The sequence below is a fragment of the Manis pentadactyla genome, chromosome 9 (genome assembly GCF_030020395.1).
Source record: "Manis pentadactyla isolate mManPen7 chromosome 9, mManPen7.hap1, whole genome shotgun sequence".
Lineage (NCBI taxonomy): Eukaryota > Metazoa > Chordata > Mammalia > Pholidota > Manidae > Manis > Manis pentadactyla.
Window position 1 is genome coordinate 47,097,523 of NC_080027.1, and position 23,767 is coordinate 47,121,289.

The 23,767-nt window shown below is 36.7% G+C and overlaps 1 protein-coding gene across 4 annotated transcripts; it reads right to left on the bottom strand.

Annotated features, from left to right (window-relative positions):
- Nucleotides 1-8,318: 8,318 nt before the first annotated feature.
- Nucleotides 8,319-23,371, bottom strand: ZNF214 (zinc finger protein 214). 4 transcript variants are annotated; one of them, XM_036889685.2, is made up of 4 exons: nucleotides 22,208-23,371; nucleotides 21,123-21,208; nucleotides 11,770-11,930; nucleotides 8,319-10,196 (listed from the first exon to the last, which is right to left on the bottom strand). In XM_036889685.2, exons 3-4 carry the CDS (start codon nucleotides 11,894-11,896, stop codon nucleotides 8,509-8,511), a joined length of 1,815 nt encoding a protein of 604 aa, XP_036745580.2. In that variant the 5' UTR covers nucleotides 11,897-11,930; nucleotides 21,123-21,208; nucleotides 22,208-23,371; the 3' UTR covers nucleotides 8,319-8,508. The 4 variants fall into 4 exon arrangements, with proteins under 4 accessions (XP_036745580.2, XP_036745570.2, XP_036745590.2 ...); XM_036889675.2 differs by having other exon boundaries at nucleotides 22,204-23,371; XM_036889695.2 differs by lacking the exon at nucleotides 22,208-23,371 and adding an exon at nucleotides 21,998-22,197.
- Between the last annotated feature and the right edge of the window lie 396 nt (nucleotides 23,372-23,767).

Here is a 23,767-nt window from a genome sequence, read left to right on the forward strand (position 1 = left end):
ATGCCCATTTACAAATCAGATATTGCAAACTGTAGAGGAAAAGTGGAGAACTATTAGGTCAATGCCACCATAATTAAAAGTCTCTAATCTTTATCAGGCATCACTCCTGACTAGAAACCCTTTTGTTTCCCTCAGACAGCAGTCTCTTCCTCTTCCCATGACATATTTTGAACCCTTTGTTCTTTCCTAACATTGCTTAAATCACCACACCCAACTCTGAGCAGATCAGCTTGCTTCTAGCAGAGAAGTTGGGTACTGTCAAACCAAAAGTGCCTCCACATCTTGCCACCAAACCTTCAGAGTGAATCTTTCTGCAACAGTGAAAGAAGTATCCTTTCATCCCATGTACCCTGAATCTACCTTTACACCTTCTTGGGGAAATCAAGGCCAAACCTCAGGTCGCCCCAGGCAGCCTTTTTCAGTATGAGGATAGGGCAGGCGGGAAGGCTCGAATTGCCTCCTACGGCAGGAACAGTACTTGAGTCTTTCCCTCAGGAACACTGTCATGGCATAAAGGCACCTTCCGATGCGCCCCAGGCAGGACTGGGAGGCCGGAAGTGGAGCCGTGGAGAGGCGGCTGGCACGTGCAGGCACATGCGGTTGCCTCAGCGGGTGGGTTTGTCCGTTTGGAGGCTGTTCCTGATCTGGGAATCTCGGCATCTACAGGCTTTCCCAGGAAAGTCAGGTAACCATTTTGACTCTTGGACTTTTCTTCTCTTACACTTGCTAATGGGAGTGTATAATGACCTCTAGTCTCCAGTACCATGAAACACTTTTGCCGCTTGGTGCCTGAATATTTAGGGAGATTGCCAGCTGGGCCTCTCCACTTGGTGTCTGTGTTAATCTTGAACCTTTACGAGGAGACTTTTCTTTCATACAGAATGCACTTAGTGGAACCTTTCTTGAAGTGATTGTGAAAATGACATCAAACTGTTGAGAAGATACCCCTGACTAGGTCTGCAGGAAAACTACTTTTATGTGGAATTGCACTATTTGAGAGAGAAAAGATAAGGTCATTTAGGGGACCTTAGGACTCCTGTTATTTCAACCTCTGTAATTTGCAGTGTACTTAAGCTCAGAGAGGTCTAACAATTATTCCGTCCCATGACAACAATAAAAGGCAGATGCTGGGGCAAACGCCATTAGGTTCTTAAGCTCTGTCAGCCCCTGTGCTTTTCACTGTTCACCAGAAAACTTTCAGGATGTTAATTAAAAGTTCTAATTAACCTGGCAGTTAATTTTAATTTTTTGTGAAAGACACCTTTACACATGGCTCATGTAGTCTGTATTCTAAATTTCAGAACGTGAGATGGACAAAAACACACTGTAGTGTTACTTTTGAATGGGATTGCAGTTTTTTGGCCTCTGCATAAGCCTAATACAATATTCGATAGATATTAGGATTTCATCAGTGAATTTGGTAGGTAGGCATTTGTGACAGGACCTGCCTGACTCTGGTACTTGGCTTACTGGGATTGCTGAGGAGTCTGCATTACTCCCAGTTCCCACTGAATTATAAAAGTTTGTTGGTATTAGGTACAAATACACCTTGTTTTCATAAAAACTGATTTGAGCTCAGGCAGCCTACCTCTTAACCGTTAGGCTATACTTACTCCTAAGATTTTGCTTACTGTGCTTGAAATACTTCCTTCCCTTCATTGCCTCCCCCCACTCCCATTTCAATTTATTCTAGACTAGGATTAGAATCACTCTGGAAAGCCTCTCAATTCCTCCCTAATATAGGCTTGCCTTTTCCTGTGGCACAATTTAAGCTTTATATTATCCAGATTAAAAAACCTATATGCCTTTGGGGAAAGCTGAAACCCCACCATGAAGTCATTGATCTGAACAGACTATTTCACTTTTCCTGATACAGTATGTGCCCAACTGCAAGTTTTACAAGCAATTCCTACTGTCTGTAAACTATTTGGCCTCCTTTTAACCTATTAAAATATACTATCTAAAGTCCAATTTTAAAACTAGCTTCTGTTATATTCATCATACTCAAAATATATCCAAAATTTGGTTATTTCTCTCACCTCCACTGGTAGCTCCAGGTCAACACCATTATCTTTCTTAGGCATTACTGCAATACCTCCTGACTGGAATCCCTGCTTTGGCTCTAGCCTCTACCTTCCAGTCCATTCTTAATACAGCCTTCAGAATGACCCTGTTAAAATTTAAAGTTAGATCATGTCACTCAACACCCTCCAATGGCTTTTCATACTACCTGTAACCTTTTTTTAGTGAATATGTTTTCCAGATTTACTCTAGTGAACATACTAATATGGGGAAAAGAAACCCCAATGGTTAAAAATTGCTTCCTACAAACAAAACACTGACACCACCTAACTGTCTACTAAATGGACTTGTGACCTCCATTCCTGCTCACTCTCTTTTCCTCACTCTACAACATATCCAGTCTGCCACTGCTGTTAAAGTCTTCTTTTCAAAATGATAGTGTTGCTGCTTTAAGATTCTGTAATGTTTCTCCGTGACCAACAGAAATTATTGCACTTGGCACAGGAAGTCCTTCATTGCCTGACCGTCCTCTGATCTCTCCTCTCACTTTTATACTTTATGCTCCGGTAACATCAAGCTGCTTGTAGCTGGCTGTATAATCCTGTAATTTCATTATTACATTTCTTTGCACAAGTTATAGCTTCTGCCTATCTTTTAACCCAATAATTGTATATAGAAAATTATTATAAAAATTACTTAAAACAGAAACTTCATAATGACACGGCAATGCAGTTCATGATATAAAAAGTCTAAATCCCTGGTAAAAAGAGATAATTCAGTATTATGGTACAGCTGTACAATGGAATAGCATGTAACCATAACATTTCAAATAAGTTGTTTGTAAAGTGATTTTTATTTTTTATGAAAATAAGACCAATAAAAATAAAAAATACAGGGAAATATGAATAACATGAAGATAACCATAATACCACCTATCAGAGAGATCCACATACACTTGCCTATATCCCATGGAAATAGCCATATAAATATATATAGAATTTTAGCCCATATACAGTTCTACATCTCTTACTTTTCAGTTAATACCCATATTACCATTAAATATTTTTGGAAAATATGTTTTAATGATTTTATAACATTATACCATATAGATGCATCATATTTGACCTTTCCCATATTTGGGGGGAAGGGCAACACAAAAATATTACAATAAATATCTTGAACATTTATTTTTGTGTTCTAATGTTAGTTCAGAATGCTTGGCCCAAACCCATCCCTTTTTGGGGAGCCCTATTTGAACACCAGCCTTTAACAACTATATTTCTTATTACCCCATTTCCAGGCATGTCCGAAGGGACCAGAATGAACTTCTGATACAAAGTGAGCCAACTGAAAGGCTTCCCAGCAGTCTAGGGTTTAGCCCGATCTCAAAGCCTTGTCCAGAGGTAGTGACAAGTTGAGCCAATCACCTTTTCCTACTCAGAAATCTGAATAAAGAAATTACAAGTTAGTGGTGAGCAATAGATGAAAAAACATATATTCAGGGATGTGGTAGCAGTTATAAGCATACATCAAGTGAGCAAACAGGAGGTGAATCTCTAGAGATCTCCTAAAAGTAACATGTTCCTGAAAGAGTGGCCTCATTGTCTTAAGTTTTCTAGAGCAAGTACCCATGTTGAAGCTTCTCTCCTTACATATTTTCTTGTGTGAGATTGTTATATAACTTTTTTATATGAGCTAGCTTAAGTGGATCTCTGTTCTTTATAAATAGAAGTTCCTTATTAGTGTATAACCATTTCCATAAGATATATGCCTACATATGAAATCACTATAGGAAAGAGTGTCAGTGATTTTAAGGCTTATGATTGGCAAGTAGCTTTTCCAAAAAGTATCAACTTACCATCAACGTAAGTAGTACATAAGTGTCCCATACTCGCTGGAAATAGCCATTAAAATTTTCTTAATAAAAGTGGTATTTCACTGTTTAATCTATTGATATCCTTTGCCAATTTTTACTAGTGTCAATCTTCCCAATTAACTTATAATAGTTCATAACTTTTGTCATTATCATGGCAAATATTTTCCCTCGTCTGATTTCTATGTTAACTTACAGTTTTAAAACTTTTATGTAGTTAAATTGGTAGGCATTTTTTTCTGAGTTCTTCCATTTCATCTAACTCTCAAAAAATGCATTTGTGTATACATATTTTGAACTCTATAAAAACTCACTTCAGTGAATTTTTTTTTCTTGGTGATCACTTTTATTTTTTTAACTCTTTGTTTTGCAGGTTTTTATACTTTTCTCATAGTATCAATTTAGGTCTTTTCTTTTGGTATCATTAATCTACAATTACATGAAAAATATTATGTTTACTAGGCTCCCCCCTTCACCAAATCCCCCCCCACAAAACCCATTACAGTCACTGTCCATCAGCATAGTAAGATGCTGCAGAATCCCTACTCATCTTCCACTGTGGAAAGCAGTATGGAGTTTCCTCAAAATGCTCAAAATAGAAATACCATTTGACCCAGGAATTCCACTTCTAGGAATTCACCCTAAGAATGCAGCCCAGTTTGAAAAAGACACATGCACCCCTATGTTTATCGCAGCACTATTTACAATAGCCAAGAAATGGAAGCAACCTAAGAGTCCATCAGTAGATGAATGGATAAAGAAGATGTGGTACATATATACAATGGAATATTATTCAGCCATAAGAAGAAAACAAATCCTATCATTTGCAACAGCATGGATGGAGCTAGAGAGTATTATGCTCAGTGAAATAAACCAGGCGGAGAGAGACAAGTACCAAATGATTTCACTCATATGTGGAGTATAAGAACAAAGAAAAACTGAAGGAACAAAACAGCAGCACAATCACAGAACCCAAGAATGGACTAACAGTTACCAAAGGGAAATGGACTGAGGAGGATGGGTGGGAAGGGAGGGATAAGGGTGGGGAAAAAGAAAGGGGGCATTACGATTAGCATGTGTAATGTGGGGTGGGGGCATGGGGAGGGCTGTACAACTTCAGTGAATTTTAAAACATTTTATGGTTAAAGTAGTAGAACCTCCTTTAAAAAAAAATCTTTTGCTAATCTTGTATATGAATACTATAAAAGTGGGGTTATATTTATAGTTTTTTTGTTTCGGATGCACCAGGCTTCAGGAAGCCATATATGTATTCGTGGAACACAGCTTGAAAAGTGCTTTAATCATATTAGATCAATATATATATGATGCTGGTCATGAGACGAAAGCCTAATTTCACCAGAGTTAAATAGTTTTCTCAGTACCATTTACTGAATAAACCTATTTGTAGATCTTTATCATATGTAAAGTATATAAACATATATACTAAATGTTATACATACATATGTACATATGTAATCCATACACTTGTCTATTTCTGAGTCATTCAGTGACTGAGCATTCTGAACATCTTTTAAATACACAAGCAAGTTCTGCATTACCTTCACCTCAGTATATCATTTATTGTATGTTAAGGCCATCTCACTTATCTTCCTCATAATTATTTTTGCTCTTCTCTAATGTCTGTTTTTCTTAAAGATTTTAGAATTCTTTTTTAAGTTTCAGATCTCATTGGGATTTTGATAATATGAAACATCTATAATTTAGAAAATTCCTTCTAAAAAAATTCAGAGACCACTCTATTTAAGTCCTGTTTCATTTTCCTCAATTAAATGTTTTGTTTTTTCATTATTTTCATTCTACCTTTCTTCCTTTTTAAGAAATTTCAGTGTTACTATAAACCATACTTTTTCCACCCATATGTTCTGATGATTGTAAAAAGTTAGGAAACTATTGGTTTCTGTAATTTTACTCACTTTAGTGGGTTTAATTAATGACTTTTTAAATTCACTTTTAAAAACATAGTCAATATTGTTTGCTTAATAAACCTTTGTCTATTTCATATCAATAAATTAATAATTGCTCAATATCATTTTCATCTTTTCAGTTGTAGAGGCATATAAGTAAAATTTTAACCCAGTCAAGGGTTTTCAAAACTTTTTAATGGGTCATTTAACCTATTTTGATAAATTTGGTTTTTTCATCTTGATCCTTGTTATTTTTTAGGTCATCTTCTTGTGATGTGTTTTTCTTTTCCTGTCTTTTGCTACAGGGAGTGAGTATTCCTTGCTTTTATTTTCTACTCTGTATGTAAGATACTTTTTATAGTTCTATTAGTTGCAGTTTCTAAGTTAAAAATATATTAAGACTTTTATTTCTTGAGTTGTTAAAGTCAAAAATAAAACATAATGAGTCCCTGCTATTTAAGATTGGAAATGTAGCACACATTCTTGTGCTGGACTTCCACCAGAGGGTTGCCAGATTTAGCAAGTAAAAACCCAGGATGCTTAGTTAAATCTGAATTTCATATAAACAAATAATTTCTAAGTACAAGTCCAATGCAGTATTTGGGACATACACTAAAAAATTATTCTTGTATATCTGAAATGCAAACTTAATTGGCTGTCCTATATTTTATCTGACAACCCTACTCTCTCACCCAGATATTTATATATAATTACCTTTTATACTCATTTGTAGTTAAATATTTTCTTGTACAGCTATTTAAAAAGTTTTGGAGTTTCATAAACAAATTAAGTTGTTCAGTTTAACTGATTCAGTGCTCATCACCCATCCTTTTATACCATGACTTTCAGTTTTGAGCTAAGAAAGGCATGTGTATGCTATACTTCATTTTCTTGAATATTTGTTACCTGCACACATAAAAGACAATTTAGTTGATTAAAAACAAAGTGTAGGTTATAACAGGTTTTTGTCTCAAATTCTGAAGGTGTTTTCCATTGTCTTTTGATATTTACTGTTCCAGAAGTCTTTAGCCATCCTCCTTTTTAAGTGGTTTTATAACCAGGATTTTTCTTTCTGTAGGCTTTCAATTGATCTTTTTCTTAAGTTGTTTCTAAGCATTGCCTTTATGCTGGTTTTGCCTGAAATCTAGTGAGCATATGCTTTTAGCTCAGGAAAAATGTCTTAACTTCCTTGATCATTGATTCTATTAGAAATGTTCTTTTATCATCCTTAGAAAAACCTTTAGTTCTTACATTGGATCTCCACTCTCTGTGCTTATCTGTCTTTTCTCTCATTGTTTCCATCTCATTCTTTTCTTACACATTTAAGAGCATCTCTAGTTGATTAATTCCTGTATTTGATATTCTGCAGTGCTAATTCTGCTCCTTCCTGCCTTTTACTTTGTTACAGCACTTATTTCCCTGTAGTCCTTCATTATATCTATTTTCGTTTTTATCTTGTATTGTTTCTACTGATGGATTTCTACTCTAGTTTTATTGATTTCAGGGACACCACATTTTTTTTGAAAATTTCTCCAGGAGACTGAAATAGCCAATTTTCAGGGCTATAGGTTTCTCAGTCTTCACACTGATAATCTTTTCTTTGGTATTGAAATCCCCTCATTTCCTTAAACAGTCCCACTTAATTTATTTTCTCTTGGGAAGTGATATCTAAACATATTTATATATGAATAGTTGGGACTTACGTATTTTACTGACTCTACTCCATTTTTATAATGGCCAGATTCTTCTTGTGTAATTAGCTTGAGAGTTCATTTTTACACATAGCTCTGAGTTCAGTTCTGTTTCAAGCAGATATTTCTCCACTGCCATTCTGCTGAGATTAAATCAGATTCTGCTTGGATGTGTGATTCTGAACTGACAGAATAAGTTGTTTCTAGCATTCACTTCTATCAGCTTTTGTCCTCCTTTCACACCTTAGAGAAACTACATCTTGTACTTGTTACTTGGTGTCTGGAAGTAAGAATAAATGCAGAAAATGGGGGCAGAGAATGGGTGAGAGTGCATCATGGTAACCTGACCCAGAACCCCTGCACGATAAAGATGGTTCCTGAGTGTTCTGGTGGACAGAGATAAAATCTCTCAGATAGCCTATCTTGGATAAAGGGTCACATAGTGTTTTCTTATCTTTTGTTTTAAGCAATTTAGTTCTGCTGGCCCTATAGTTAAGCCCTTCAATATCTGAGCAGTTGATTGTCTGCCAGTTTGAGTTCAGGTTTTTTGCATGTTTTTTTCTGTGGCTTCCTAGGGAATTTACAGGGGAGTCAAGATGCTCTTTCATTGATAGCAAACCAATCTCAATCAAACCAAAATTTAAGTAAATGTTTTCAAGTTAGTGAAATAGAAAGTTGAACATACAGTATAATTTCATGCATGTGAAAATGCACAGAAATAAAAGACTAAATGAAACAGGATGAAGAGTTTTCTCCTGAGTCTTTCATGGATTTTATGACAACTATGTATAGTATTTATGGTAGAAAAAGAAAATACACTTTAAATATATAGGAATCCTCCTAAGGATCTCTTGAAGCAAATGGTTCTTACTGGGAGTTAGGGGAAATTATAAATGTTGCTTGGGATTACTTAGGTTATTTATAGAATTTTCTTCCCAGCAGCACTTACTGGGTTTAAAGTTAAGCTTTGAGTCATACTGTTACTACATGAATGGAATTATAAGTTTTCTCTTCTGTGATTATTGTAAAGATGTGAGTTCTGATCAAATCCTTTATAATACTCATGGCATTTATGAGGTCTCTCTCCTGTGTGAACTCTTTGATGAATTCGAAGGGCTGAACTATGACCAAAACCCTTACCACACCTAGCACATTGATAGGGCTTCTCTCCTGTGTGGACCCTCTGATGAATGTGAAGATTAGAGCTATGACTAAAGCCCTTTCCACAGTCATCACATTTATAGGGTTTTTCTCCTGTGTGGACTCGCTGATGAATGAGAAGATGTGAACGCTGACTGAATCCCTTACCACACTGTTCACATTTATAGGGTTTTTCTCCAGTATGTACTCTTTGATGAGTGTGAAGCTTTGAACTCTTGCTGAAACCCTTCCCACATTCATGACAAGTATAGGGTTTCTCACCTGTATGGACCCTCTGATGAATGCGAAGATCTGAGCTGTGACTGAAGTGCTTTCCACAGTTGTCACATTTATAAGGCTTCTCTCCTGTATGCACCCTTTGATGAATCTGAAGATTTGAGCGCTGGGTAAAGCCCTTACCGCAGTCATCACACTTATAGGACTTTTTGCCTGTGTGGACTAACTGATGAATTCGAAGATTTGAGCTCTGACTGAAGCCCTTACCACACTCATCACACTTATATGGCTTCTCTCCTGTGTGGACTCTTTGATGAACATGAAGTACCGAACTCCGACTAAAACTCTTACCACACTGATTGCACTTAAAAGGCTTCTCTCCTATGTGAAGTCTCTGGTGAATGTGAAGTAATGAATTTCTACCAGTGTCCTTAATACACTGAAATTTGTAGAGTTTCTCTTCTCTATGGACTCTTTGATGATTGTGAAGACTAGAGATCTGACTGAAGCTCTTACCACACACATTACATATAAAAGGACCACCCCCTGGGTGGGCTCTCTGATGAGAGTGAGCACCTGAGCTCTGACTGAAGTTACCATCAATTTCATCACACCCACACAGCTTCTTACCTACAATAATTCTTGGATGTCTGTACAGGTCTGATCTCTGAGAGAAGTGTGCTGTGCTGATGTAGCATGGATAGAACTTTTCTCCAAGTTGATTTCCCTTGTGGAGAATACCCTCTGAGTTCCAATAATACATTTCTTTACATTTATCACATGCATAGTATTTCTCTTCCATAGAGTCTTTCAGTAGGCCATTCTGGCATATCTCTCCAATGTACTCTGGGAGGGCTTCTTCAACTGGGATATACGAATGCTGAACTATGAGCTTCTGTTCTCCTTCCAGAGAGAGATTTTTCCTGGATAAGCCAAGAAGGTATGTGCTGCCTTGAAAACCATGTGAATCACTCATGTGGATTTCTTTACCATAGTCTTGAGTATGTTTTGTTTCTAAGGAATGCCAAGGTATAAACTTTGTATATTTTAAGTTCCTGGGATTTTTACCTTCAATCACTTCATAGTTTCCATATCCTGATACCTGTGTGGAGAGTATTAACCATTTTTGATAGTGGGAAAAGTCTTGCTGCTTTAGGGCTTTGGAATTTATCCCTTGAACAGTTTGCACACAGGTTTGATTCTCATACATCTGAGTGCTGGCATTCCAGCCTTGCCAGCAGGAAAGATTTTCATGTACTAAATATCTGAATCTTTCTTTTTGGGGTCTGTAGCTCTCTTTCCAGTTTCCTAGAAGAATAGGCAGATAATCCAGTGGTGAGATGAAGGCTGTGTTTAAAACTTTCCAAGTATCTCAACCAACGATGACCTTGATTATAGGCACATATGCACGGGTGGGTTTGGAATGAAGGGTTATGACTTAGGCCACTCCTTATTTGAGTCTGAAATTCATTTGTTTGTTCGTTTATATATGTATTGATTCACTTATTCATTCATTTCCACAAATGTATCTTGAGTATCAACTACTTACCAGGTACTGTTAGAAATAAGAATAAGGCTGACTGCTTCATGGAAATAGTCTTAAAGACTGGGACTTAATTAGATTATGCCATTTGAGGTATTATTATAAGAAATAAAATATTTTTTCTATTTTTGTTTTATAGTAGTATGGTAGACTGTGTGGGGAAAAAAATAGCTGCATTAACTCTCTATAGGCATACCTCAGAGGTAGTTTGAGTTTGGTTTCAGACCACTGCAATAAAGTGAGTATCACAATAAAGCAAATCAAATGAGTTTTTTTGGTCTCTCAGTGCATATAAAAGTTATGTTTACACTATACTGAATCTATTAGGTGTGCAATAGCATTATGGTTAAAAAAGTGCATACCTTAATTTAAAAATACTTATTGCAAAAAACTGCTAAGCATCATCTAAGCTTTCACTGAGTCATAATCACTGATCACAGATTACCATAACAAATATAATAATAATGAAAACCTTGAGATACTGCAAGAATTACCAAAATGTGATACACAGACATAAGTGAGCAAATGCTATTGGGAAAATGGCATCAATAGACTTGCTCGAAACAGGGTTGCCACAGACCTTCAATTTGTAAAAAATGCAGTGTCTGTGAGGCACAATAAAGCACAGTATACAACAAGGTATGCCTGTGCTTTATCTACATCTTTGGGTGTTCCCCTTCCACACAGACTTAAGGCTCAGCTGTACAATTTGCTTTGGTCACTGGGACAACAGCAAAAAAGTGACAAGCAGAGACTTGAAAAGTGTTCATTCATTGGGGCTTGTCCTCACTCTTGCTGGTTTTAAAAATCCTCTGTCCACCCCATGTGAATTAGCTTGGGCTAGCCTGCTTGAAGAGGGCATATGGCCCCCATATCCCTATGAGCCTATAGCCTGTAAGTCAGGCTGTCCAGCCTTACCTTAGACCATCCAGCCCCAACCAGGTCACTCCGTTATAGTACATCCATGTAACCAATTAGACTCATAAAAAATAATGTTTGTTTAAAATCACTAACTTTGGGTAGTTTGTTATATAGCAAAAATAATGTACAAATAGTATGAAGAGAGAACAGATATAGAACCACAAAAAATTATCTGTGCTTTAGCTGTAATCCAGAAAATATGCAAGAATAATAATCACTAGTACCTACTAATTACATAGCCTAGGTGTCTTAGAAGATGTCTTGCTTTGTTTACCTCATATTTGTCATTTGATTTAAAACACATTTTTGAGAAAAGTTCTTCTACTTTAGTATAACACCCAGATAAACAACCGAAAACTCAAAAAACCAGTCCCAGAAGAAACTAACTCTACTCCCTAAGAGCTGGGATAACTTTACCTACTGACATGACATTTGTGTAGTTCTCCCACATGACCTCTCTGTAGAGCTTTTTTTGAGAATAATCCAGGAATTTCCACTCCTCCCAAGTAAAAATAACAGTGACATCTTCAAATGTAACTTCCATCTGGTCAAAGATAGGCTTTCTGGGAAGAAGAAATCTAGGTGAGAAAAAGAACAAAGAAATAGACATTCATCAGGTAACATAAGTGACAAATCAAATAGAAAAAGAACTTCAATAATGAAGAAAAATAAGAAAAGTAGAGACATAATAATGGTTGTCAAATAGCTATATAATGTATCCAGTCACTGAATACCACAGCCATCGTAAGGAACATTCATATGGCATTTGTTAACCACTGGGCTAAGTACTTCACATATACTTCAAGTAATCTTCACAGCTGTCTTATGTGTAGATCCTATTATTCCCATTTTAAAAATTAGTAAATAACGGTTGAAAAACATTAATTCCCAAGATCATGGACCTAGAAGGTAACACAGCAAGGACCCAGGTCTACATCTGACCAGAACCATTTGCCAACTGTAACAATATTGCTTAATTTTGCTTGTATTATGCTTCATGATTTATCTTTTTTGATACTGATCATGACTGAACTCCTTACTTCCTACTATGAGATAAGGAATTAGACCCTACCCCTGACCCTATCCCATACCCCTATTCATCATTCTGTTTATCATTAACTCAATAAGCAGTGCTTACATAATTCTGAAATTAATTATATACAGTTTGGGAGGATTCCTAGTTCTACTTAATAATTTTACTGTCCTCAAATCCTTAATTATTTTGAAAGACTCTCTATTTTATCAAGTGTCTCATTTCCCCTCACCCCTTTTATTTTGGAAATATTCACCTTCCTTCTCCAATCTGGGCTGAGTACTCTTTAGTGCTCCATTTTCAAAATTTTATAACTTTTCCTCTTTTGTGATTTACTCCATAAATAACACCCAAATGAATTCAGTCAAGCCTGTGAAAGTCCATAGCCAGTGAAAAGAGCAAAGTCGAGAAATAGGCAAGGTTTTCTTTAACACATATGTGGTTTAAAGGAGAATCTCCAAGCACAGTTACTGAAAAAATTCCCAGGAACCATCTGAATCACTATGTGCTTTAAATCTTTATTATTCACAAGTGGCTGGGTATGGATTTCTGGAGTGAAAATAATTTTTCTTGGAATTGCTCCACTGTTTATAAGCCTTCAGTGTTGCTACTAAAACTGATTCTTTTTTAACTTTAATTTCTTTGTAGGCAACTTCTTCTTTTCTCTATTGAAATATTAGGATGCTCTTTTTTGCATAGCTCCAGCCTCAGATGGTATGGATGCATCCTTAGTCTCTCTGAAGTTCATAGGGTTCATCAGTTCCTTTCTTGTCTTTATTTCTCTGTTGAACATTCTAGGATGTAGTATCTCTAGCCTTATGTGGTTCTTACCACTATTCCTCGTGTTGCCTTCCAAGTTTTTGTTGAAATTTATCATTTGCTGATGGCTTGTCACTTCATCATTGCAAGTTTATGATTTAAAAAAAATTTTTTTATTATCAGAGAAGAGATAAATGCATGCATTCAAACTGCCTAAAAATACTTTAGTGGAAGGAACAGATCATAAGTTGGTTATGTGACAAATTCCCTTAATTTCTTTGATAACATGTCGTCAATTCTAAAGTAATTTAAAATGTTCTGTAAATACTAAGAATAAAGGAAATAGATATTTTTAAGGCATTTGCAATAAAATGAAAGAAAACTCAAATATCATCATCATTGTATCATTACAATCAGAGCAGCAACTTAAATATTATTAAGCAATTATGTGAACAGGGCTATCATCTTATTTACTATCATAACAATCCTATCAAATAGGTATATCAACACTAAAGGCATGGGGAAACTAACATTCAGCAAGATTAAATAAATAATTTATATAAGGTCATGAAGTTACAAAGTAGCAGTTTTTAAAACCCAGGCCTATCTGCTAAGTCAAAGTGAGAGAAATCCAGAACAACTGGGTAAAGGGTTGTAAATCAAGATTTCCACATACGTCCATATTGTGTTAACATAGAAAGGCAAAAGGAAGATGTACTGAAATGGTCAGGGATTCAACATACACCACCCAGGTACTGTTTTCCAATTAAACTACATGAAAATCCTTGCCTAACCAATGAAATACTAATCACGAATAAGGACTCAAGAAAGAAAATTCAGCACTGCTTATTTTTTAATGTTTATAAAATATATGTGTTAATATTTTTAAATATAGTAAGTCTACTTTAACATAAAAATGCTCAGAAACATCAGACTACAGGACTGAAAACTAGTGTCAGTATGGAAAATAAATGAGTTAATTGGTCGCTCATTTTGTAAAAAGTACATAAAAATAAAACCAGTCTGTATTACCTTTGGTTATTTATTTTAAAGATTTAATAATTTTTTTAATACTAGAAATTAAGCTAGTCTCTTTACTGAAAATAAGTTCATAAAAAATTTAAATACTGAAGTAATATAAGTAAAAATGGAAAGCCTACCCTCCCCAAGTAACTTTAGAAATAGCCACTGTAGTTTCACTGTGCCCTTTGTGACCTTTTCCCATGCACAGACATACATACCCCACTGATGTTTTTTCTTAACAGAGACATGATAGCAGTTTGCTTTTTCAAATAATACATAGTGTACAACTTCCCATTTCAGTACATGATCGACCTATCCTGTTTGTGGTGGTTTTAAAATACGTCCATAAATTATTCGATACTCTTCCTTTCAAGAGGTGGAGCCTCGTTCCCCACTTCTTAAATGTGGGTTAGACTTACAGACTCACTTCTGATGAACAGATAAAAAAGCAGAAGCAGGTGAAATACTGTGCAACTTTGGGGACTTCCTCATAGTTTCCTACTTACTCCCTTTCTTGGGTTAATCCCTTTTGGAGAAGCTACCTGCCATGTGGTGAGAACACTTAGTAGCCCTGTGGAGAGGCCTGTGTGGTGAGGCAGCGAGGCCTGCCTTCCTCAGTGAGAAATGAGGCATCCTGCCAACAGCCATGTGAGCGAACCGTCTTAGCAGCGCACCCTCTAGCCCCAGTGAAGCTTTCCAACAGCTGCAGACCTGCGGACGGCTTGACTGCAACCTCATGAGAGACCCAGTCAGAACCACCCAGCTTCACCGCTCCAAGGTAACTGACCCTTAGAAACTGAGTGAGAAATCAATGCTTGTTATTTTTAGCTGTTAATTTATTATGCAGCTGTAGATGACTACTATGGTAAATGCTGCATTGCATTTCACTTTATGATGTTCCAAGGTTTAACTGTTACCATACTGGTGGTCATTAAGATTATTTCCATTTTCTGGCTATCACAATACAGCAGTGAATAATTCTCTTAAATATATCACTGAATACTCACTTGTAATATTTCTAGAAGATCAATTTCCAGAAGTAGAATTACCAAGCATGTGAATTTCAGTTTACCAAAAAACACTGTAAGCCTTCCCTTGAAAATTTTTTTAAAACATGTTGCAAATATTTTCTCCCACTAAAAAAATTAAAAACAGGACACCTACATTCAAAATTAATAGGTATAATAGTTCTTTAGAGGAAAAAAGGCAGTTAATAAAATTAAGATGACAAGAAAGCCTATTAATAAAGAAAAGATTACAAAAACAGTTTCAAAATACAGAAGCATACTGCTTAGAAGAGATATTATAAACAGCATAGAGCAAGATGTTTTTTCATCCAAGCTGTATGACTGTAATTTATGTATAACATATTATCTATGTTAATTTATTGTGATTACTGATATATTTGGACTTATTTCTAAAATCTTTCTATTTTTTAAAACTATTCCTCCATCCTTTCCTGCCACCTTTTAGACAGGCTTTATTTCTTAATTCCTTTCCATCTCCACTTTTCTCTGTGAATTTGATTTCATACATATAATTTTTATTCTTCTAGTACTTAATTTAAATATGTTTTTAAATGCACACTCTCACCTCTCTACTTCTTTAACAAGTCAATTAAGAAGAGAAATAAATCCAGTAAAGGCTTTATGAGATATGATAAGGAAGGTGATCAAGTACGTTGGTAAAGCTTATTTTCATAAAACAGAACAAAAACAAGCAAGCAAAAAAGCCTAGGATAAAAATGAAAAAGGGTATCATCTATTCCTATCTTGAACCATAATTCTTGGTAACACAAATATGATGAGGGAGAGAAAGATTGAAAGGGACATAGAGTGTGCTAAAGCAGTTGACTTTTTAGAGTAATGGCCTAGATATTAAGTTTAGGAGTCAACATGGGTTTCAAGGTAAGGGCAACCACAACAAGAACCAAAATAAAATCTATAAAAATAAAACAAAACCCAAAGACAACCTGTTCCAAAGGAAAACAGAAAATGGGGAGAGGGTGGGGAGAGAAGATGATAAAAATAATGTAACCAAAATTCTAATAATATAAGTGGCTTAATCTCACAGATTAGAAGACACAGAATCCTAGATTAAAAAAATAAAATTCAACATGTAGTTTAGGAGATGCTAAAATGAAAAATGCTGAACAGATCAGATACTATTAAAGAAACTGCTCAAGTTATCAAAGAATTATAACCTTCAAAATAACTGACCCAATAGTTTTCTCAAATTAATTCTTCAGATTTTCAAAGAACAGATTATTTGAAGTTATTAAATTGTTCCCAGGCATACTGAAAAACCATCAAAATTTTTAAGAAATTCAGGAAAATACTGAGACAGCAAAAGTCAATAAACTATAAATCTATATTACTAATCAATGTTTATATCAACTTCAGAAATAAAATACAAGGCCAGTAAAATCCATCAACACACCTATATTCATAATATACTGCCATAGAGCTAGTTACTCCAAAACTTAGTGGCTTAAAACAAAATAATTATTCTCTTTCATGATTTCTCTGGGTCAGAAATTCAGGAGTTGCTTGGCGGGGCAGGCCTATCTCAGACCTCTCCTGAGATTGCTCGAGTTGTTCGCTAAAGCAGCAGTTATCTGAAGGCCTGACTGGACTGGAGGATTCACTTCCAGGACAGCACACTCACAGAGCTGGCAGGTTGGCTGTGACTGTTGATGGAAGGTCTCAGTTTCTTTCCACTTGGTCATGGTGCCTGGGCTAATCACCAAGCCAAAGTTGTACCCTTTCTATGACTTAGTTTGGTAAGTCACATGGCATCACTTCCTCTGTACTCCACCAGCTGAAGCAATCATAAGCCCTAGCCAGAGTTGAGAGGAAGGGGCACAGATCCCACCTTTTGGTGGGAAAAGTGTTAACTTACATTTTAAGAAGAGCATGAAGGATAGGAGAAATGCTAGGTATGACCATCTTTAGAAAATGCAATCTGCTACCACATTAAAGCATATTATGGCATGATAGAGTGGTGGCTTATTGGAAAAGGTAAAGAAAGATTCCAGTGAGAAAATCTAATAACTATAAGCCATCCTAATTATGTCTCTTAAGAAGTTCCATATTGTAATGCCAAACAGGTACTTCTTAAAATTCAGCATGGATCCTTCATTTAGAACTACAAATAAAACAAGTTAGCAAAGCAGAAATAAGATGAATTTAAAATCTCCAATCCAAAACATTAAAGACATTCTCACTGAAACTGGAAACTCAACAAGGATATTACAAATTCATTATTTTTAAATCACTGCTATGAAAGCACTTGCCAGTGCAAGTAGACAAAATTATCTGTAAAGTGTTTGACTGTGTATCTGGGAAACTCAAGAAAATCAACTGAAAATTATCAGCAATTATAAGGGAATTCCATGTCCTAGAAATTGTAATACTAGGCTTGTACCTAGAGAAACTTACACATGTATACCGGAAGATATGTACAACAATATTTAGAGTATAACTGCTGTAATAGAAAAAACTGGAAACAATCCAAAAGCCCAAAGATGGTAGAATAGATACCAAAGTTCTTTTTCATACTGAAAAATAGTACACAGCAGTGAAAATGAACTACAGTTACATGAATCAACATGGATGCACTCTAAAAATCTGACACTATGCCAAAGAAGCCATTCACTGAAGAATATATAGAGATTCCATTTATGTAATGTTCAAAAATAGGCAAAACTAAACAATTTTGTATAGAGATGCAGACATAGGTATTAAAACTACTTATTAACCCATAAAGCTAAGGCTTAATAGCCACAACATTTAAAATTAACACTTGCCTCTCTAGGAGAGGAGGGAATGAAATTGTGGGGTCATCAGGGAGCTTTTAAAATCATTTGCTGTTCTAGATGGTGGTATCTATGTTTTACTGTATTTTAAATTGTACAAAGAAGTGTTAATATTCTTTGCATTTATGTAATATATCACAACAAAAGTTCAAATTAATTAACATGTAAAATCCAATTACATAATTTAGAAAAAGTTCAGACATATAATAATCAGTTTTTAAAATAGCCATGGCGATTAAAAAATATAAATTCCTAAAAATAAGCTTAACAAACAGACAAAGACCCTATATAAGAATAGCTTTAGAATTTAGAAAACACTTGTTGAACTTAGGGGAAATTTAATTTTGTTCTCACCAAAGTTACCTATATTTTCAATGATACTAACAAGCTGATTTTCAAGTGCTTTTGTGAGAAAAAGGAAAAGTGCTAAAAAGGAATAATGAGGGGAGATTAAACCCAATGGTATGTTAAACTTTAATGAGGCCCCTGTAATTATAATACCATGAGGTTAACACAGGCATAGAGAAGATCATCAGTGGAAAAGACTAGAGATCTGGAAATGGACCCAAATATAGCAGTGAATTCTAAATGTGACAAAATTGATAACAAATTCATGGGGAAAAGATGGCTTATTTAATGATGCTGGGACAACTGACTAGCCATTTGGAAAAAAAAAATTAAAAAAACAAGCTAGATTCCCTGCTTCAGTTCTTATGTCTTAGTGACTACAGTTATATCAGATATACATTATATTTTAAATAATACAATAGCAACCAATTGTTATTGAGTTCTATTTGTCAAGCACTGTGCAAAGTTTTTTTACATGTATGACCTTATTTAGCCTTCTTGACAACCCTATATAGTAGTAGGTTCTATTTCCCAATTTCAGAGATGAGAAACTGGTTAAGTAGTTCAATCTATTTCACATACTAAGAAATCTTAAATGCATGAAGCAAGCTTAGGCACTGGGTCCAGAGCCTGTATTTTGACCAATATGCTATACTAATAAAACATACTGAAAAATCAATATATTCAACATCTAAAACTTACTGTAAATAACTTCTACTTGTTTTTCCAAAACAAAAAAAAAACAGTGTTCTTCGGAATATTCCCGATATATGAACTGTCTTATTTCCTTTTCCTTATCTTCATTTAGTGAAAAAGAAAGGTAAAGTCCTTTTCATTGCCCATTAAATGCACTACTTATAAAGGAACAAAACTACACTTTGATACCAGTAGAAGAATTTAGAAATGGGTCCATGAAACAGGACAGACCCAAAAGTGATCTGTGGGTATATTTGCATATATATAGGTGTGTGTGTATAAACAATTTAGTAATTTCGTGTATGAAAAGGTAGCATCACAATCAAAGGAGAATGCAAATGTTACTAGAAAAATAAAGTGGGAAGAAACGTTTTTGTTTTCCTGTCATTTCTCAAATCAAAATGAATACCTGATAGGTTTTAGAGTTAAACTTTTAAAATATTTGAAACTATAAAAAATAATTGTGGAAAATGAAAGTGATTATGTATTGGATTTTGGGAAGAAGAGCTTTCAAAGCATAAAACTACATAAATAAAAAGAAATTATTTCACTTTATGAAAATTTAAAACATATAAACATGTAAGTCCTTAAAAGTAAAAGGCAAGTGATAAAGTCGGGGAAATATAGCATCTAACACATGGTTTATATCTTTTACATAAATGAATACCTTTTATCACATGGAGACAAAAAATTCCATAGAAAAAAGGTAACATGTCAAGACAAGAGGCATACACACATTATGTATATCAAAGAAGGAATGCAAGTGACTAATAAATATATGTAAAAATGGTCAACCTTACTAAGACTAAAGGAATGCAATTCAAGGCAAAATTTTAAAGACAATATTCAGATGATAAAGGTTCAGGATAGGATCTTTCATGAAGTGGTTGTAGAAGGTAGTTCATGTAGTATTTCTAAAAAAGAACTCTTAAGTTTTTCAAAAGCCTAAAACATGTTTATATTCTTTGACCCTGTTTCCCAGACTCTGTTATCCTGTTTCCCAGAGCATATCTTGAGGAAATAAAGAGAAATACACTTAATAAGTTATAAGAATATTTATTACAAGTTGTTTATAACAGCAAAATATTGGGAATTACTTGTTTTTCCTAAAAAAAATATTTTAAATAAAGCATATGTACGTAGAATGGAACACTATATAGTCATTAAAACACATGCTACCAAAAATACTTGAAAAAATATTCCTTCTAAGTAAAATGACAAAATTATATATATAACAGCCATTCATTCAACAAATACTGAGTGCTTACTACATGCCAGGAACACGTCTATATTCTGGGAACATTCCATGCTCCAATGGACCCTATTTGTCTTAATTCATATTATTTCTACACATATCAGTCTCTCTACATACATGTACAGATAAACTTATGGTTGTATATTTGTATGTATGTGTATATATTTGCATACATATTAGTTTGTGCATATTAGTGTGTATGTATGTATATTAAGTATTAGATAAAAAACTAAGTAAATACATCCAGATGTCAATAATGACTGCCCTGGGTAGTATACAGGGCACTGAGTAGGCCTCACGTTATACACTCATATTTACACTCTACTTCAACTAGCCTACTGTCCGTATTTGCACAAACTCTTCTGCCTGATACTAAATGATCTTCTGCCTGATAGTAAATGATGGTATTTCTGTCTGGAATGATATCTTCCTAGTCATAATGATTACTTAAATATGAGTTCCTGTTCTTGCTGCTTAAGTACCATTCATTCTGGCACTGCTTAATATGTGATAACTTGAGAAATTTTTATTAATCTCATACAGTTTATTTCCCCAATGTTAAGGAAAGACATTCTTATATTTATTTTAGAGCATCAAGAACAGTACAAATTATATTGTAGACTCAAGTGACTGGCTGGCTGACTGAATGAGTAAATGCTGGGAAAAGACACTGGGTGGGAGGCAGGGGCCTGTTGCATAGGAGGCTTAGATGCTCCTGGGGCAAGCAAGAAAGATTTTCTACTCCATCTGGTCCATCTGTCCCCATTGCCACTTCGACTGGTACCCCCTCCCCATGGAGAATTCAGGGCCACTTTATAAATGAGGCAAGGCAATCTTACCTGGGATCAGACTGTGAGGAAAATACTGAGCATTCCTTCCTTCCTTGTGCTCTTTTGCAGAAGGGCAGACTGTTGAGGAGGCTGAGCTGAGGAAGAAGAAAGGAGGAAAGACTGGGCATGACTGAAATTCCCAAACTCACTACAATTGCCACATACGAACTGGGTATGACCCCCAAATCTCCTAGAAAGAAGTCAGAAAAATCCAAGAACCCTTTTATCCCCTTTCAAGGACCATATAGAGTTAAGAAGACTGGCACCCAGGACCTTATTTCTGACCCTTTAGAAACTTCAAAGGTATAGTTCTAATTTGGGTATGAAAACACAGAATTTGATCTCAGTCCCTCCAGGGATGAAGAGGCTATGTAACTTAACCTCTCTGAGCCTCAAGGCTTTCCCAGTCTATTATTAACAAGAACAATAAAATCATAGAGTAGCAGGACACTTAGTTTCTATTCTTAAAGCATTTTTCTTATTTTCTTAAATCAGTTAAGTAGATAATTCCATTGCCCTCTTCTACTTGTTACAATAGAACTACTGGATTTATTAGCAGAGACCCTAGAGTCTTAGAGAAGGATCCTAGATCTTGAGCTCTCAGGACCTGATCATAGCCTCAACTCTGTCACCAACCACTTGTAGAACATGGGAAACATCAAACTTCTAGATTTGCCTCACTTTCCTCACCTGTAAAATGGGGAGCATGGGCCTGTGCCACGCTGGCCCTGCCTTGCTGATCACAGGTCCCTGGGGAAAATGATATAAAGTCAAGAGGGCTCTTTCTCTAAAGAGAAAAACGATTACTGGGTGTCCCAAGAGCAGGCAGGTTTGGGCTTCCCCAACGTGCCAGGGGCTGCCCTAAGGTCCGGTTTCAGACATACAAACGGTTCTTGAGGAGCAGGATCTGCGAGCCTCAGGGCCACGGGTTCGCGGGGCCTCCGTTCCGCGTCCAGACCCCCGATCCGAGCTCCACCCCAACACTTCGCGACCCCGAGCACTGCCTCCAAGGCCCAAGCGGCCTCTCTCCTCCATCCTCCTTATCCTCATTCAGTTTAAACACGGGGGAAGGTGGCTATTAAGGCCCCACCTACACTGGTGTCTCCGGGATTTCTAAACCGGAGGCGCTTCTCGGCCTTGGACCCTCCCCTTTCGGTCACTCTTTCTTCAGCCTCAGCTCTAGCCGCCCTTGTCCGCTTTTGGATCGGTGCTCCCGAGAGTCCGCGTCATTTATGGAGTCTCTTAGTGGAACAGGGACCGGCCGAAACACTCCATCTACACAATGGCTGCAGCCCGGTTCGCCCGGAACGGAAGCCACGGGCCTAGTAGGTCTAGGTGTAGGCGCTCGGAGAGTTTCCACGGAGACGGGAGGGGCGGGGCTGGAAGGGAGCGCGGGAGGACGTGGCTCCTGATTGGCCAGGAAGATCCTGCGCTCAGTAGCCGGCGCTCCGTGGCCGGATCGCTGTGCTGTTCAACGCCCCGAGTCGAGGTTAGGGCGGAGTTACCCCCGTAGTAATGAGCAGCACGATTCTAGGTGCTTTTAGGGCCCCTGGGAAGGGGCGAAGCTGGGATTCAAGGAAATGAGCCGCCTGCCAGGGAGAATTCTGGAACCCTGACAACTCGCGAGAGCGGAACCCCCCAACAGGAATCTGGGGAAACCCTTGCTGTGAGGTCGCCTTTGAGGGCAAGGAGTGGTTGCGGCCGCTGTCCCGCGCTCTCGGTGGATTGGGCAACCCCCTAGCTCTGGCCCTAGGATCATCCAAACTCGAGTTTGGAGTCACACAGCCAAGAGGACCTTTCAAATTCCTGTTTACGGTGTCCTTGTCGCTCCTGCAGACGCGCTGCTCTGGTCGGGTCGAGTCGGGTTGGGATTTCTTCTTCCCTCACTTTCTGCCAATTCCTGAACTCTGGAGACTCCAGGCAGAGTTGGAAAAGCAAGCTGGGACCAAGGTTGAGTCGTGGGAGGGAGTCTGGTCTCGGAGTCCTGGTGTGTTATCTTAGGAAAATGTTTTCCTTTCCTTAAGCATTTTCCTTCAAACGGGCTGGTTCCGTAGTAGTCAACAATATTGTAGCCAATATTGTTGGATAGTCTTTGCAAGCAAGGAACTTGGATTCTAATCTGACTACACCACTTACCGTGATGTGACCTTAGCAGAATGACAACCTTTTTGTATCAGCTTCCTCACCTTTAGAACAGACATAACAGTAATTATTTCACAGACTCGTTAGAATTAACTGAGTGCAGCCAAAATGCTTAAACCAGTCAGGACACCTAGGAAGTACTATATAAATGTTAATTAACTATGTTTAGCAGGAGTGGGCAGTCCAAGGCCTCCCCTTCTGATCCTCACGGCTAAATGAGCATCAGAATTTCTTACTACGCCGAAGACTACATTTTGAAAATCATTGTGCATGAACCCCTATCTCCCTGGCTGAAACATTCAGAGATGATGACCTAGCGTTTAGGAGCTCGGGCTTTGGTATCTGACATAACTGACTTTAGAACTCGTCATTGTTACTCATTAAGAGATGCTGGGCAGTCATTTCATGCTGTTTTCTAGTCTGTAAAATGCAGATTGTAATATGGTTAAATAGTTACAGTTGATAGTAGAAATCCTGAAAGCGCAGACATTGAGCAGTAAGAATGAGCACTG

Coding starts and splice junctions, on each gene's coding strand:
- ZNF214 (XM_057507295.1), bottom strand. CDS start 21,241: ATGCCCAGTCTTTCCTCCTTTCTTCTTCCTCAGCTCAGCCTCCTCAAC. Junction 11,931..21,122: donor TCCTCACAGTCTGATCCCAG/GTAAGATTGCCT, acceptor TTTCTCACCTAG/ATTTCTTCTTCCCAGAAAGC. Junction 10,197..11,769: donor CACAAATGTCATGTCAGTAG/GTAAAGTTATCC, acceptor CTATTCTTCTAG/GAAACTGGAAAGAGAGCTAC.